The following is a 13,436-nucleotide window of genomic DNA, read 5'->3' on the forward strand; positions in this document are numbered from 1 at the left end:
AGAAAGCGCAGCACATAAGCTTCGCTAAATAATCACAGTCGCTAAAGCGTTCATTGCAAATTTCCACAATAGAGCAAGAACTGTCCCCGTCCGCCACAATCTTTCGTGAGGATATCGATCGTAATCATAAGCACTCGATGTTCTTTGGGTATCATGTGTTTTCACAGGATTTCGATGTCGCACTATCACCGACCTCTATTCCAGCCAACATTCCAAACAACATGAGCGATATCTCTAAAAGTATTTACAGCATACACAGCCTGACCGAAAAGTGTATTGTTCATAGCTGCTTCTTCCTCGTTTTCGTCGTAAGGCATAAACATGCCAGATGGTGTTCTTCTCATTCCATACGGCTCATCTTGGTCTTCTTGAGCGTATGGCGAATAGTCTTTGCCCTGCTGGTCTATGGGCCATGGATCATCATTCAGCTCCGGATCATCATCAAGCAGGAAATTGCTGCTCGGATTCGATGGTTTCAGAGTCTCTTGTGAGGCGGAGTGCTGTAGACCTCGTCCTGGCACCCAAAATTGGGCTTGGCTCTTCAAAGTATCGGGTGGTTCTGGTGTATCTTTTCTGTACTTCAAGGTTGTCGAAGGTAACGGCGTTATTGTCTTGTTGTTATCGCTAAAGCTGTTGCGTGGTGTGCTTCTATTACTTCGGGACCGGGCTGGAGCCATCATGAGACCGCCATCGTCGTCTTCGTCACTTTCGTAAATATCCTGTTCCAGAGGTTCATCCTTTTCGTCGTCTTCAGATTCAATAGCCTGAACCTGCCGAACTGTTTCGTCAAATAGTACATGCTTACATTCCGATGGTGTATCTGTACCAAATGAATATCGTGAAGTAGCTTCGTGCCGAGCGGACTCAGCCGGAGTGTTTGACACTGAAGTCGTACGATAGCTAGGCAGCGAGAAGTCACTACCACCTCTAGACAGTCCTTTCCTCCTTGGTACAGGACTCGACTGCTGAATTCGGATGATATCCCCCACTCTACTCAACAAGTTATGCTCCTTCAGTGAAGTCTCCAGGAGGGCAGCAGACGCCGACTTCTTCTTCAGTATGGGCTTCGTGTGCAGGAACGAAGAACAGGTGGACAGCCGACTAGGTGGTGGGGAGTGATCTTGGCACCAATTGGACTTTTTATCAATCTGTAAAGGACCATACAGCCAGGTAACGTCACAATCCTTCATCCAGTTCAGAGATTCGGGTGATATAGTAGGTAAACGATACTTTGCTTTAGTCCAAGTTCTCCAAGAGGCGTTTTCCAGACGCTCGCCGTTAGCCAAGGCTTGCTTGGAATCGTGCTTTTTTTTCCGTTCTCTGGCATTGACGTACTTCCACGAAGACCAGATATCTTGTTCCTGCCATTCATGTGACAGGAAGTCAACATGTCGAGTGGGCTCGTGCCTGACCCAGTGGTCGTCTTTCACTGATTCTTCATCGTCCTTTTTGCTTTGTTCTGAAGTGGGACTAGCAGTCACAATCGAGTCCTCTGAATGTCCATTCAGCTGGCGCAGTCCACACGTCTGTGGTTCTTGAGTGTATTGCGGGATGTTATTGTCGAAGGCTGGAAATGATATGTCATCCTCCTCGTATGCTAAATCTTCATTGGGGTCGAGGGTTGAATATGAGGGTGTAGAGAAGTAGGAGTCCCGTGAGCCCATGGAGTGAGTGTACAAGGGGGATGAAGGAGCTGTGGAAGATATGGATGGTGTGATAGGCCGATCATATTCGGAGCGAACAAAATCTGATTTCTCTTTGAAAGTATCATGGTAAGGCAGACCTCCGTCTAGCGACACGAGATCTGTGTAGGATTGAGAGAGGGTTGGATTGCGTGGGAAGTCGTTTGTCTCGGCGACCAGAGGGGTTTGCAGGATGGTAGGCATGCTATACAAGAGGTGGGTCAATTGTGGTTGATTTCACCTGTCCATGAGTTGCTGTGCTTCCTCGGATTGATTTGTCTTCGCTATTGTGGTCTGTCGTACCCGAGTAATATTGGTGTATAGTGAAGGAATGTAATCTGCGCACACAAGAGGTCAAGCAGATCACTACACGTGCAAAGGTATTGCAGCACAGTTGACAATGTGTCTGTGCTGTGGCACGAATTGGGTTATCTCGCCTAGAAAGACCTTATAGGTTGGAGAGAAAACGTAATTCGCCTATGCTTGATCGACCCAGTCACAACTAGTAGACCGACAGGGGAGTCTTTCAGGACAATGCGTCGGCAGGAAGGATATGGAGATCATAACCACGCCGAGTGCGAGGAACGCAATGTTCGTATGGCGATATGCATCCCTGCAATATCTTTGCAACGGCGCTACAGAATTGTTTTTGTCTGAGCTGCTCCCACGTTCTGCCTAGAGTATGCAAGAAGGCTCACAAAATCCGACCGCGGAAAGAGTCGTTTCGAAAGCAGGTTTTCGCAAGTGAAGACATCGGCCGACGAGTCAGAACAAAGAAGGACAAGAAGGTGGATCTTACCAGATGTCTATCGTCTCCAGACTGCTGCTTAGAGGAAAGCATGGCAATCGCTGGTCTTGAACCTTGGTCGGCATTACCCACCGTTCCATGCTGACACGGCCACTGGGGTTTCTCCAGGCCTTGTCCTCATCCGTGGCTGCAGTCTTGGGGCGTTTAAGCGCAATCTCAAAAGCACAGACCGTATTTTGCGGGGTGCTCTTGCACAAATCATTGTGCTCGATTGCAGCATTGCTGGAGCCTTAGTGCTGAGATTTTTTTTCAAGCTCCAAATCTAGTCCTCTACCAGTTGCTGTTACTAAGAATTCCGCCCAGGGATCGAAACTTCGTCAGAAACACCTGTTCACCATCGAGATCTTTTTCGGACTACATGCTCCATACCCATTCGTCATCGCTTTCGGTACAGTATCTACAAACAAGCACATCGACAACAACAACAAGAAGGATACTCGCAGAAATCACTCGTGGTGTTTGTGGACCATGATAAAGAACACTATCTCACGAGACACGCGTCTCCTAACTAGAGGGTAGCTACCACTTGCAGTTTCTCAGATAAGGGCTCACCTCGAATAAGTCTTGCCTTTGCTAGCAGTATTTCGGCCAGTATCGTCCTTGACAAGCCGACCTTACATCCCTGCAATCATCAAGGGTTGCCGCAGTGCAAAGAAGACATTTTATCAAAATAGTCCAGGTCCTAGCCACATCTGTGTCAACCCTGCCAGTCTCGCCATACCACTATCTTCGTGCGCTTTTTAACGGCTACCTGTGCCCACTACGCCAATATTATGGTCCCTGTTACTAGGAACCTCAGCCTCTCATAGTTGCACGACTTCGCAATCTTCGCGACTCTCTCTGTTATCCCACGCCGCAAAGATAACTTTACTCTGATTAGAGTTAGCGCCGTGTGCCATGCCGCAAGTGTAAGTTTTCTTTTCGTTCCTTCGAGATACTGATCGATACCTGACTGGTCAACAATACTGACTTTGAACCTTGACCTGTACTTGTGGCCAAGAAGAGTGAGTTCAAGTGCATTGCGTGGATGCCGGATTCACCGGCAAAATAATCGAGTCCAAATCTTCTTGTTTGGACTGATACACCACAGCCTCCTGCTTTGTGCCACAGCGTTTACACGTACCCTGAAACCAACGATGTCGTGAGCAAGTTCACATGGGATGCTTATAGACTTCGACGACAGCATAGATTTACACGTGCTGATCAGGTCTTTCTGAGACGATGCTTGTGCATGTGAATCTTGGAAGGCGTCTACAGTGCATATTACTCATCTTTGCCCTGCGGAACAAGTCGGTTGGGGATCTTACGCAAAGAGAGCTCTGAGGGCACTCTCATGCGGCTGGAACTTGTCCGATACTTTGATAATGCTTACCTGTTGTCTTGATAGGGAGAGATGTTCATCTCTGGTCAGGGTTCCCTGCGATCCAAAGCTCAAGAGGTAACAATGCGACTTTCGGAAGAGAGGACCCTACGATCGAGCTGTTTATCGGCAGGATCCTGTGTAGCTACTGCTGAGTTAGATCTGTGGTTCGCTGTCATCGGAGTGGAACCACTGACCAGCACCACAGCATACATGTGGCTTTGCAGAGCTGCCTCCGAAGCAGAATGTTGTGTCTCTTGAAAACACCCAGGCCGTGGGATTCATGAAACAAAGAGTTTTCTTGTCACAGCGTACTTGTCGATCGCGTTCAGACTGCCATTGCCCACTCAGGCTGACGGCTCGGTCCGAGTGTTCGAGCTTCTGCTCTTCTGCTTGCAACATAGAGGAAATGTTTACTGCTGGTGTCTTCCTGGAAACGTCGACGCTGAGCCTGCTAGACCCTGTGACCTTGTTTCCAAGCAAACGAGGATGACAGCCAATATGCAGTCTTCTCTTTCAAAATGTCCTCCTCAAACGCGAAAAGAATTCCTAAGCCTGTCCGCTTTCGTCTGGCCAGCGAAACGACTGGGCATGCATCTGCGTGGGGTTTGTAGCCGGACGTGATTGCATACTGCCAAGGCATCTATTTCCCCAGGGTACACGCTCCACTGGTATGGTACGGGTATACAGTACTGCTATCGATGTGTATGCACAAATAGTAATTCCTGCCGGAAGACAGCCTTGCGATAATTTGAAATCGGTTGAATGCCTTACAACCTCTGCCTCTCCTCTAATCATCCCGAACGTGTATGACACATAGCCAGCAGAAACCCCAAGCTGAGTGCCCTCCAGCTTGTCTATTCCACATGGACTAATTGGTCATGTTACGGAACAACCATGCTCGACGTTCTCGTCACCACATCTTGATAAGTAGCTGTAGCAGTACTCCAATGCCGGAACTTTTGGTGACATGAACAAAATCATGATGGCACCAGTAGTCACGAAAGAATTCGACCTGGTTTTCATTCACCAGATATTGTAGCCTTGAATTTTAGGCAGAAAAAGGCGTACGAGGCAGGATTTGATGCCTGAAACAAGGCGGGTCAATCCTCCCGTCCCTCCAACGGCGTCATTCAAAGTACCATTTCCAGGCTGTTTGTGTTTTTGTGCCGAACATTCAATCACAGTACTTTTGTCAAATTTACACACTGCAATTGACCAGCCTTGTCTGGTCCTCCCATCTAGCAAATATGGCAAGCGAAGTCGAGTCACAACCACTGCCACCCCGGCAAACAATATACTGCGGAGGTGCGCATTGATCCATTACAACCATGGTTCGAAGAGGAGGCCATATGCTGATTCGAGGTATGTAGTTTGCTCCTTACCGCCAGAGGTAACGAATCGCTCTTGCCTTACGAGAAAACAAAAAGAGTCCCTGATTGACTTGGACGATAGTACTGCGAATTCGGCGGCACAACCAAGAAATGCGAAGAATGGCTAGAAGAGGCGCACCCAGATCTACATAGGCAGTTGTATTCTCAGGGTTAGTCACTCTCCTCTCTACCCAGCAAGCAACTACGGGACAACCAGAACAAGAAGAACAGAGCACTAACCGATTCCCCAAAAACAGATACCCTAAACGCCAACCTCGCCGCTCTCTCCCTCGACGCCCAAAAACGCGCCACCAAAGACGCCGCCAAAAAAGCTGCCCGCGCCGAAGCCGCCGCCGCAAAAGAAGCCGAGCGCAAAGCCGAAGCCATGGTCCTCATCAAGCGCGTCGAACGCAATAAACGCAAATACGTCACCGTCGTTTCCGGGCTAGAAGAACACGGCCTGACTCTCAAGGATGTTGCGAAGGCGCTAGGAAAGAAGTTTGCGACGGGGAGTTCGGTGACGAAGACGGCGAGTGGCGGGGAGGAGATTACGGTGCAGGGGGATGTGAGTGATGATTTGTATGATTGGTTGTTGGAGGTGTATGGGGAGAGGATCCCGGAGGATAATGTGGATTGTATTGAGGATAAGCCGAAGAAGAAGAGTGCTGGAGCGTAGAGGTGTGGTTTGTTGCTGGAGATATGTGAACGAAGTGGTCTTTACTGATGAGATAGGATTAGCCTGGCTGTGGTAAGATCGTGTTGGTTGCTACTTCGAAGGTAGTGTTGTGACACTTTCGGATGATCTACCAAGGGAAGGAAGAGATCAGCTAGACGATTGAGCCAGCGAGGTCAATTTGACAAGTTCTTTATGCCTTGGCCTATTCATATGCTTAGCCGCAGAAAAACCTTCCCATGGAGGACGAGCAATAAAACTGTCGGAAGCATGATGATAACCAGGCCACACTTCCTGATCGCTGGTTGGGAGTCCCTTTCTTATGTTATACGATCATCTCTAGCTATATCTAGATACGTGCTATACTGTACTGATTCTTACCCGAGAAGCCTGTGACATGATACAACCATACTATACTTGGGTCGATCCAGGTCACAAGGTCATAAGTCCAACATGTCCCATTTTTCAACCGTCTACATCGAGTTCTTACCATATGGCTCGAACGGCATGAGTACCGCGACGATGGCCTGCGAAGAGTCAGTTTCATTCGCGATACTTCAGCAACTAGAACTTACCATGACAATGTAGAGCACAGCACAGATGTAGATAGGCGCGGACGTAGCCGTGTTCGCGCTCGTAGCAACCGCTGCCGAAACCAGACCCATCACGCGGTTGCAAGCAATAGCAATACCGTTGCCGGTGCCTCGATGAGCTGAAGGTAAAACTTCCGGCGAGTAGGCGTAGAGTGTTCCGTAATAGACGTTGACTGTGAAGTAGATGGCGCAGGTGAAGCCGAGGTTGGCCGCATGGGTACGGACAGCGGTGTACGCGAAGAAGAAGACCATGGTTACGAGAGCACCGACGACCATTGTGTATCTTTTGAGAGAGTTAGCTTTTGATTGTAAGGAAGCGGAAGATGCAAACTCGCCTTCGACCAAGTCGTGTCGTGCACATCCAACCTGCCAGGATTGGGCCAAAGATACCGACAATATTAGATATGAAGTAGTCTCGCCATACCTCGTTTGGTGAACCTGCCCCTGTATTGGCCCCGCGAGCTCTCAAGTACTGTGGCAAGAAGACGTAGAATAGGGGATAGGCCAGACCGATCAGCGTCCAGGAAAACCAAATAAGTGAGGTTGAAATTCCAAGCTTCCTTGTAGCGAACAGTCCGCGCAAGTGGATCATGAATTCTTGGACGCCAGATCTGTGTGCAGATGTGACGGTACCACAAGCTGCGAGCTGTTCGAGGGTGAGATCGCACTGCCTGTTATATCTCTTCGCGATACCTTGCAAGTTCTCGACTACCTCTGCGTCCTTACCCTGTCCAAGTAAGAATTTTGGAGTCTCCTTCAGTCGGATGACGGTGATACGCGCAATACTCATGAGGAGGATGAGACCGCCACATCCATACCAGATATATCGCCATCCCTGATTGTTGGCGCGCGTGCACGTAGACGGTTCATCGATGTTGCATGCAAATCTGCTGTCCGAGAATAGAGGCCATGCAAAGGCGGCTGGAAACAAAGGCGCAAGTCCCCACCATGCTGCGAGAGTGGTGACCAGATACTGCTTGTTGGCTGGAAGATATTCGAGGAATACTGTAGTGTCCAAGACCAAGTTACCGCCTGCGCCAAATGCAGCTATGGAGACGAAAAGGCCTAAAACGATCCAATTTGGCGAAGCACCAGCAATGATAGCGAAGATAGCACTCAGGAAAAGCGACACATTGAAAGCGAATTTTCGACCGATGATATCGGCACTGCCACCCCTGATGCGCATCAGCTGCTGAGAGACAATTTCCAAGATGTGAAAACCCACCAAAATAGTGCGCCCACTAACATACCCGCATAAGAGGCGAAGGTCAATCCGTTGGCGAACGATGGCTGAAACTCTGCTCCAGCCTGACCAGCGATGACTGACTGGATCACAAGAATCAAAGAGTCAGCCATATAGCCAAATCCATTCAGGCAGAACAGCTTTGTATGAAAATTGGTCCAGCCGATCTGGTTGATAGCCTATGTATATCAGTAAGGCTCCTGGCGTGGCTGTCACAATCCTACATTGTTGACCAGTCGCATTTTGGCATCAAGAGCTGGATCGAGATCATTCATGGAGAAAAGCTGTCCTTCGATAGCATTGGTATCGTTCCCGAAGGCAGCAGGAAGACTGCTCCTCCTCTTTCCGCCCTTTTCCAAGCTGCTTCTCTCGACATCATGGCCGTGTGTGAGCATGACATCTTTGTCCTGCATTGTAGCCATGTTTGCGCAGGTAGAACGACCACGGAGATGACTTTCTTCAGCAGAGCACGCGAGACGACGTGGGAGAGTAGGGTTTTATCAGTGCAGCTCGTGCGTGTCTAGATTTTGTGAGAGTTCATGGCCAGGAACCCGCACGAAGATCTTCTGAGGCTAGCGACGTCTATAACCAGTTACGCCCAAGAGGATCAGACAAGTCTTCCAGGTTCACTGGACAAGGTCGTTAGTGGGGCATGTCGTGACTTTCATGGCACACGACAGGTCAATTGGGCTTGGCCTCCTCGACTCCACCCAATGAAGAGGAAGAGGTGCTTTGATAACGCTGCAACCTCACAGCACGTGGGTGCTGGAACAAGAGCACGAAACAAAAGATCGAAGGCTGGCAACGCCTGGGCAGACGCAGACAGTGGGAATAAAGCCTGCTAGCAGACTATAGTTCAGCTGTAATAGGGCAGGCGCCACTGCTAGGTATTGATAAGGTTACGACGATCCACTCGTGCCACGGCAGCTCAGAAGATTGTGCAAAAGTGTCAAACTCGTTGTTCCGCCCGCCTGCACAATTACGAACTGGATCGGACGCTGAAGATGGCCTCAAAAGTTGGCCATGCTGCAGAACAAACACGCAGTACCTGAGTCTTGCCTTATATCTTCTCGTTCGAGATTGAGAGTGAGTAGAAGAGAATCAGTCAACACAGACGAGCGTTTGCCTCAACAGAGCAGGGGTGTGCTAGGAGGACGAATCTAGTGGGGTCGTCATAGCCGAGGTGCCGTGATTGCCAGGTTGTCAGGGCTGGAAGTTCACAAAAACTTCAGCTCCAGGTCGTGTGAGGAAAAAAGCCTGGAAAGCTATCCTCGGGAGGTTGAGTATAGGTTCCCTCGTTTTCAGTATATACTATGTTGGGTATCTCAAATCAAAGGTTTTCCTCTTGGTCCTCATAGAGCATAAAAGTAGTTCTCATCTAGACCTTCTCTGGAAGGAACTGGAGGGGCATCTATACCATCTATTCCGTCAAGCATTCCTTCATCATCGTTGCCTCTCACATTGAGCAACCTGACTTTCAAGCCCAGGTCGGCAACCATATTCACAATCTTATTTGTCTCGGCAGTGATCGGCTGCTGTTCAAGGAGCATTAGCAGGCCATCGAGCCATTCGGAAGCAACGACATGGTTCTGAGGCTGGAATGCTAGGAGTACAATCTCTTTCTGCTGGCTACGATTGGATTGTTTCGATTCCTTTCTGCCATGGCCTTTCGAATTCGAGGAGCTTCGTCGTGTCTTCGGTCCATAGCCGTGGATTGTGATACTGGTGGTGGTATGCCGCTCGTGATCGGACAAGTGCATCTGTTCCTGGTTGGCAGTAATGTTGGAAACCACAGACGAAATGGATGACAATGGCACAACGTTGGGCATCACAGAGAATCGTGGCGCTTGATCTTGGCGCTCGTCAAAGTCTGCCCAGTGAAGGTCTTTTCTGTCGGCGGATAACTGTATATACCGCCAACAAGATATGACGTGCTCTTCGAGGTCTGTTGCCTGTACAGGACCACCAACGTCTTGATCGTTCGCCAAGGTACGTGTGTGTGGAAACCAGCATCCCTGGAGAATACACCTGATCCTTTGTTCCTTCATAAATTGCAAGGCCTCGTTTTGCAATTCGTCACGAGTGCCTCGAAGATGCTGGCCCCAAAGATCGTCGTAGGCCAAATCCAGAAGCTCCATCTGCAGTTCACGAAGTCTCTTGCACTCATAGGTAGCTAGTTCCTGCTCGACTGACTCGATGCCTCTCGTCCGGGCTGCACCACCAACTACACTCTCGATCAGTATTCTGATGAGCTCCATGATCTTGTGAAAATCATCTTGCTCAGCACCTGTCTCTTTCCAGATGCGCAGAAAGGCATGCAGCGCAGCTACGTGTAGACGACTCCAATGCAACAGCAAGGGACGAAATAGTCGCTCGTAGTTCGCCTTGTTCTCCAGTGCGAGAAAGACCTTGGGTTCATTCTCTTCCGGCTTGTCAACCTCGAAATGCTCGAATAGCATGGCTGTGACAACCAAACTTGCTCGGGCTACTGGACAGCGACGTTCTTTGACTAGAAGTTCCTGTTCGGCGAGAATGTTCTGAAATTCGTCCTGGTGCTTGCGAACGTAGTCGGAGAGATCCATCATCCCAAGAAAGCCCATGTCGTGAAAGTCGGGCTCAGGCGATTCAGTGCTAAATCCTAGCCTGCGCCACTTATTGGGGTCGTGCTTGGGCTTCTGTACAGCGTCCGCTGTGTATGCTCCCTTTTCAGGCGGGTCGCTGGAAAGGTGTATAGCCTTTATCGTTCTTCGATGTTCAGGTTTTGTGACATCGACTGGGACGTTTCTCCACCTGCTAAGCAGTATCTTGGTTAACTGCTGAAATTCGAATAGGGGATGGGCTAGATCCTGTAATGCTGAGCTTTGTGTGAGAACATAGACAGCCTTTATGACCCCAAGATCCTGTATTCTCTTGACAAACATTGGCCATTCCGCCTCGTCGTCAGTCGCAATCGCATCGCGCATAAGAGCATTGATCAGCTGCAAAGCGTTGGCGCAAAGAGCATGGTCAGCAGAGGAGAGTCGGCTGACTAGCATTTCCAAGAACTGGGGGTAATGCGAGATGGCAGGCTTCAGAGCCTTAAAGCCACCAATGTAGTCTTTCGAAGCTGATATTTGGCCTCCAGTTCGTGGTCTCGACACGATAGAGACTAGGACTGCCATTGCACCTCGTAGGATATTGACTGACGGTTGGCATACCACGAGCTCGACTGCCTGCACCTTTGGTCAGCATAATGCAACTTAGCCTTTGTGGGAAATGTCTCACACCTTCTGCACAACCACATTGTCGACGGCTTCCCAGCCATGGTCAAGCTCTAGAAGTCGAGTAAAACTAGCCAAACTGTATGCAAGGGTATTCCCTGAAGAATCTAACATGAGGTTTCGCAGGTTCACGAGGCCGCCTCGACTGCAGAATTGCTCGGCAAAGGAAGGATCGTTGGTCATGGATTGCAGTTTAAAAGCTGCCATCTTCCGGGCTGCGTCCTCAGTGCTAGTAAGACCTGCCAGCAGGTCTGCCATGTTTGAACTTTGTGAATTGCGATTATTCATTTTGGTAACGACTCGGACGCGACACTCGATGCTTGGGAGAATAATGGACTTGTAGGAAAATGCAAGAAGCAAAAATATAGCAGGTTCATCTGTAACATCCTGACAAAGAACCTGACCTAGTATCTAGCGACACTGGTACTTGTTGGACAATTCGATGGAAGGGTCTGGGACAACAGATGGACCAGACTGCAATTTGTCGCGGTTGTCTCTTCGGCTTTGTGATTGGCCATCACTCGAATGGAACAGTGGACATTGTATCCGTTGTGGACTAAATTAAAACGGGACGTGTTCCAGGTCCACGTGCTATACTTCGTCGTACTAGACTGCAAGTCGTACCTAAGGTGCTACGCAACACATTGGCAAGCATAAAAATTGGAACACTGTGAGCTATCTCTGTGTCAAAGCGAACTAATACTGGCAGACCACCTAAGCTGGTTGAACCACTCCAAAATCATCTAAAGCCAAAGTTATATGGGTAATATGGGAGATTGCACTGGCAACTTATTCAACCACAATACATAGCAACAACAGTATATTGTACACAATCGCTCAACGTGATCTACGGGGGAGGTGATCAATGTAATTTCTGTACTCCAAAGAAAAAGTTCCCATACTCTGCAGTACCACCAGCCCATTTCCAGCCGAGCAGCGGTAAATAGATGCAACCTTCAACGCGGACGACTCCATACTTGTCGCCTGCCTCTATTCTTCCTTCATTGTCTGAAGTCTCCACGTTCCTTGTGTGGAGCTCATGGTTTTCGTGCGCAAACCATTCGCGTACTTCCGAAGGATTGACATACTTGTTCCAGTCGTGTGTTCCTGGCGGTACCACACCAATAGGCCAGGGAGCTTCAGCCACGATCTTTGTAGTGAGGTACGACATTGGGTGTCTCGCGATGGTGCTTCCAATTAACCAACCACCTGGCTTGAGATGTGCTAATGCTTGACGAAGAAAGGCAGCAGGCTTGTCAATGTGTTCGACAACCTCAAAGACCGTCACAAAGTCGAAGCTCTCTTTCCCCTGTCCCTCAATATGTGAATCGAGCTCCTCAATTGCACAGTTGAGATACTGGAGTCGGCCAGGTTGTGAGAGCATGGGATCCCCTCTTTGATGTTCCCTGGCTACCTTGATCACCTCGGACGTCGGGTCGATCGCCGTCACACTGACTGTGTTTGGTAACCTCGCCGCAGACGAGGCAAAGATTCCTCCACCGCAACCAACGTCCAAATATTTATATTTTCTTGTGGCTTCTGGATTTTGGGCATCGTTCGAGTTAGGGGACGCTGAGCTAGCGCTTCGCAGGCAGGACTGGATGAAATCGTGGCGGAGAGGGTTCATGAGGTGAAGCAATCGACTCGGTCCATGGGGGTCCCACCAGGATGCTGCTAGCTGAGTGAAGTGACCGACCTCGGAGGCGTTGACTGATGAAGAACCATCACCTATGGGAGAGGCAGAAGTAGAATGAGCTCGAGCATAGCTTATTTGCTCATTCCTAGATCGTGTTGTAGATAGGGAAGTCCAAGCAGGTACTCTCGTCCCCAGGACTCGAACGTCCGGACATCTCAGTGCCACACCTGGTCCATAGCGCACGGCTCGATACATCAACCCGAGCTTTTGCGATATTTAAGTGCTATCACGACTAGCATATCGCTCCTTCTACTCCGCGATACATAGAGTCGTCAATCCTAGGATTCAGCGATGGCTAATATCAACCACAATGTCGGTTGGTGGAATGAGACAAGTTCGTGATACGGCAGCTGCACGTTCAGGCCGCAGGGCACTAATTCTTGGCGTGCCAAGTCCCGGAGAACCTTGTTCCTTGGCGGAAACGACTTTCTCGCCTCTTCTCACCTCGTCATTTGCTACAGATTCCGCGTCACAGTCCGATTTCGTCATTTGGTGTCGCGTGGTCGGCAACGTTTCACTTTCTGTCCATGTCGAAAGCTTGGCTTGACCGAGCCTACCTCCTTGGCGATGCGGCTCGATCACCTCCACCATACAGAAGTCCCCTTCATGTTTGCTAAGAGTTCTCATTGTCTTGGCCAGACCTCAAGATAAGGATGGAAGCATTCTATATTCTTGGCAGCGGAAGACGATGGGGGGTCGTCGATACGGCTTAATGCCCATGGATGGAGTGTGTTTTTTCTGCCGCTAG

General features: G+C 49.4%; 5 protein-coding genes across 5 annotated transcripts; 1 reads left to right on the forward strand and 4 right to left on the reverse strand.

Moving 5' to 3' along the window:
• Positions 1-185: 185 nt before the first annotated feature.
• Positions 186-1,886, reverse strand: REG1 (protein phosphatase regulator; the record flags this gene model as incomplete). The annotated part of the gene is made up of 1 exon (XM_064899382.1): positions 186-1,886. The coding sequence occupies one exon, from the start codon at positions 1,884-1,886 to the stop codon at positions 186-188; it is 1,701 nt and encodes a 566-aa protein (XP_064755339.1).
• A 3,295-nt stretch (positions 1,887-5,181) lies between these two features.
• Positions 5,182-5,899, forward strand: TMA22 (Translation machinery-associated protein 22; the record flags this gene model as incomplete). Its single annotated transcript, XM_064899383.1, has 2 exons — positions 5,182-5,215; positions 5,481-5,899. 2 exons carry the CDS (start codon positions 5,182-5,184, stop codon positions 5,897-5,899), a joined length of 453 nt encoding a protein of 150 aa, XP_064755340.1.
• A 470-nt stretch (positions 5,900-6,369) lies between these two features.
• FGR2 (Filamentous Growth Regulator) lies at positions 6,370-8,154 on the reverse strand (the record flags this gene model as incomplete). Its single annotated transcript, XM_064899384.1, has 5 exons — positions 6,370-6,423; positions 6,472-6,855; positions 6,914-7,664; positions 7,715-7,911; positions 7,957-8,154. 5 exons carry the CDS (start codon positions 8,152-8,154, stop codon positions 6,370-6,372), a joined length of 1,584 nt encoding a protein of 527 aa, XP_064755341.1.
• A 930-nt stretch (positions 8,155-9,084) lies between these two features.
• Positions 9,085-11,250, reverse strand: LTR64_005043 (uncharacterized protein; the record flags this gene model as incomplete). The annotated part of the gene is made up of 2 exons (XM_064899385.1): positions 9,085-10,944; positions 10,999-11,250. 2 exons carry the CDS (start codon positions 11,248-11,250, stop codon positions 9,085-9,087), a joined length of 2,112 nt encoding a protein of 703 aa, XP_064755342.1.
• A 604-nt stretch (positions 11,251-11,854) lies between these two features.
• Positions 11,855-12,619, reverse strand: COQ3 (Hexaprenyldihydroxybenzoate methyltransferase, mitochondrial; the record flags this gene model as incomplete). The annotated part of the gene is made up of 2 exons (XM_064899386.1): positions 11,855-12,349; positions 12,407-12,619. 2 exons carry the CDS (start codon positions 12,617-12,619, stop codon positions 11,855-11,857), a joined length of 708 nt encoding a protein of 235 aa, XP_064755343.1.
• Positions 12,620-13,436: the final 817 nt, after the last annotated feature.

Source organism: Lithohypha guttulata (genome assembly GCF_036872675.1).
Source record: "Lithohypha guttulata strain CCFEE 5908 chromosome Unknown scaffold_3, whole genome shotgun sequence".
Taxonomy (NCBI): Eukaryota; Fungi; Ascomycota; class Eurotiomycetes; order Chaetothyriales; family Trichomeriaceae; genus Lithohypha; species Lithohypha guttulata.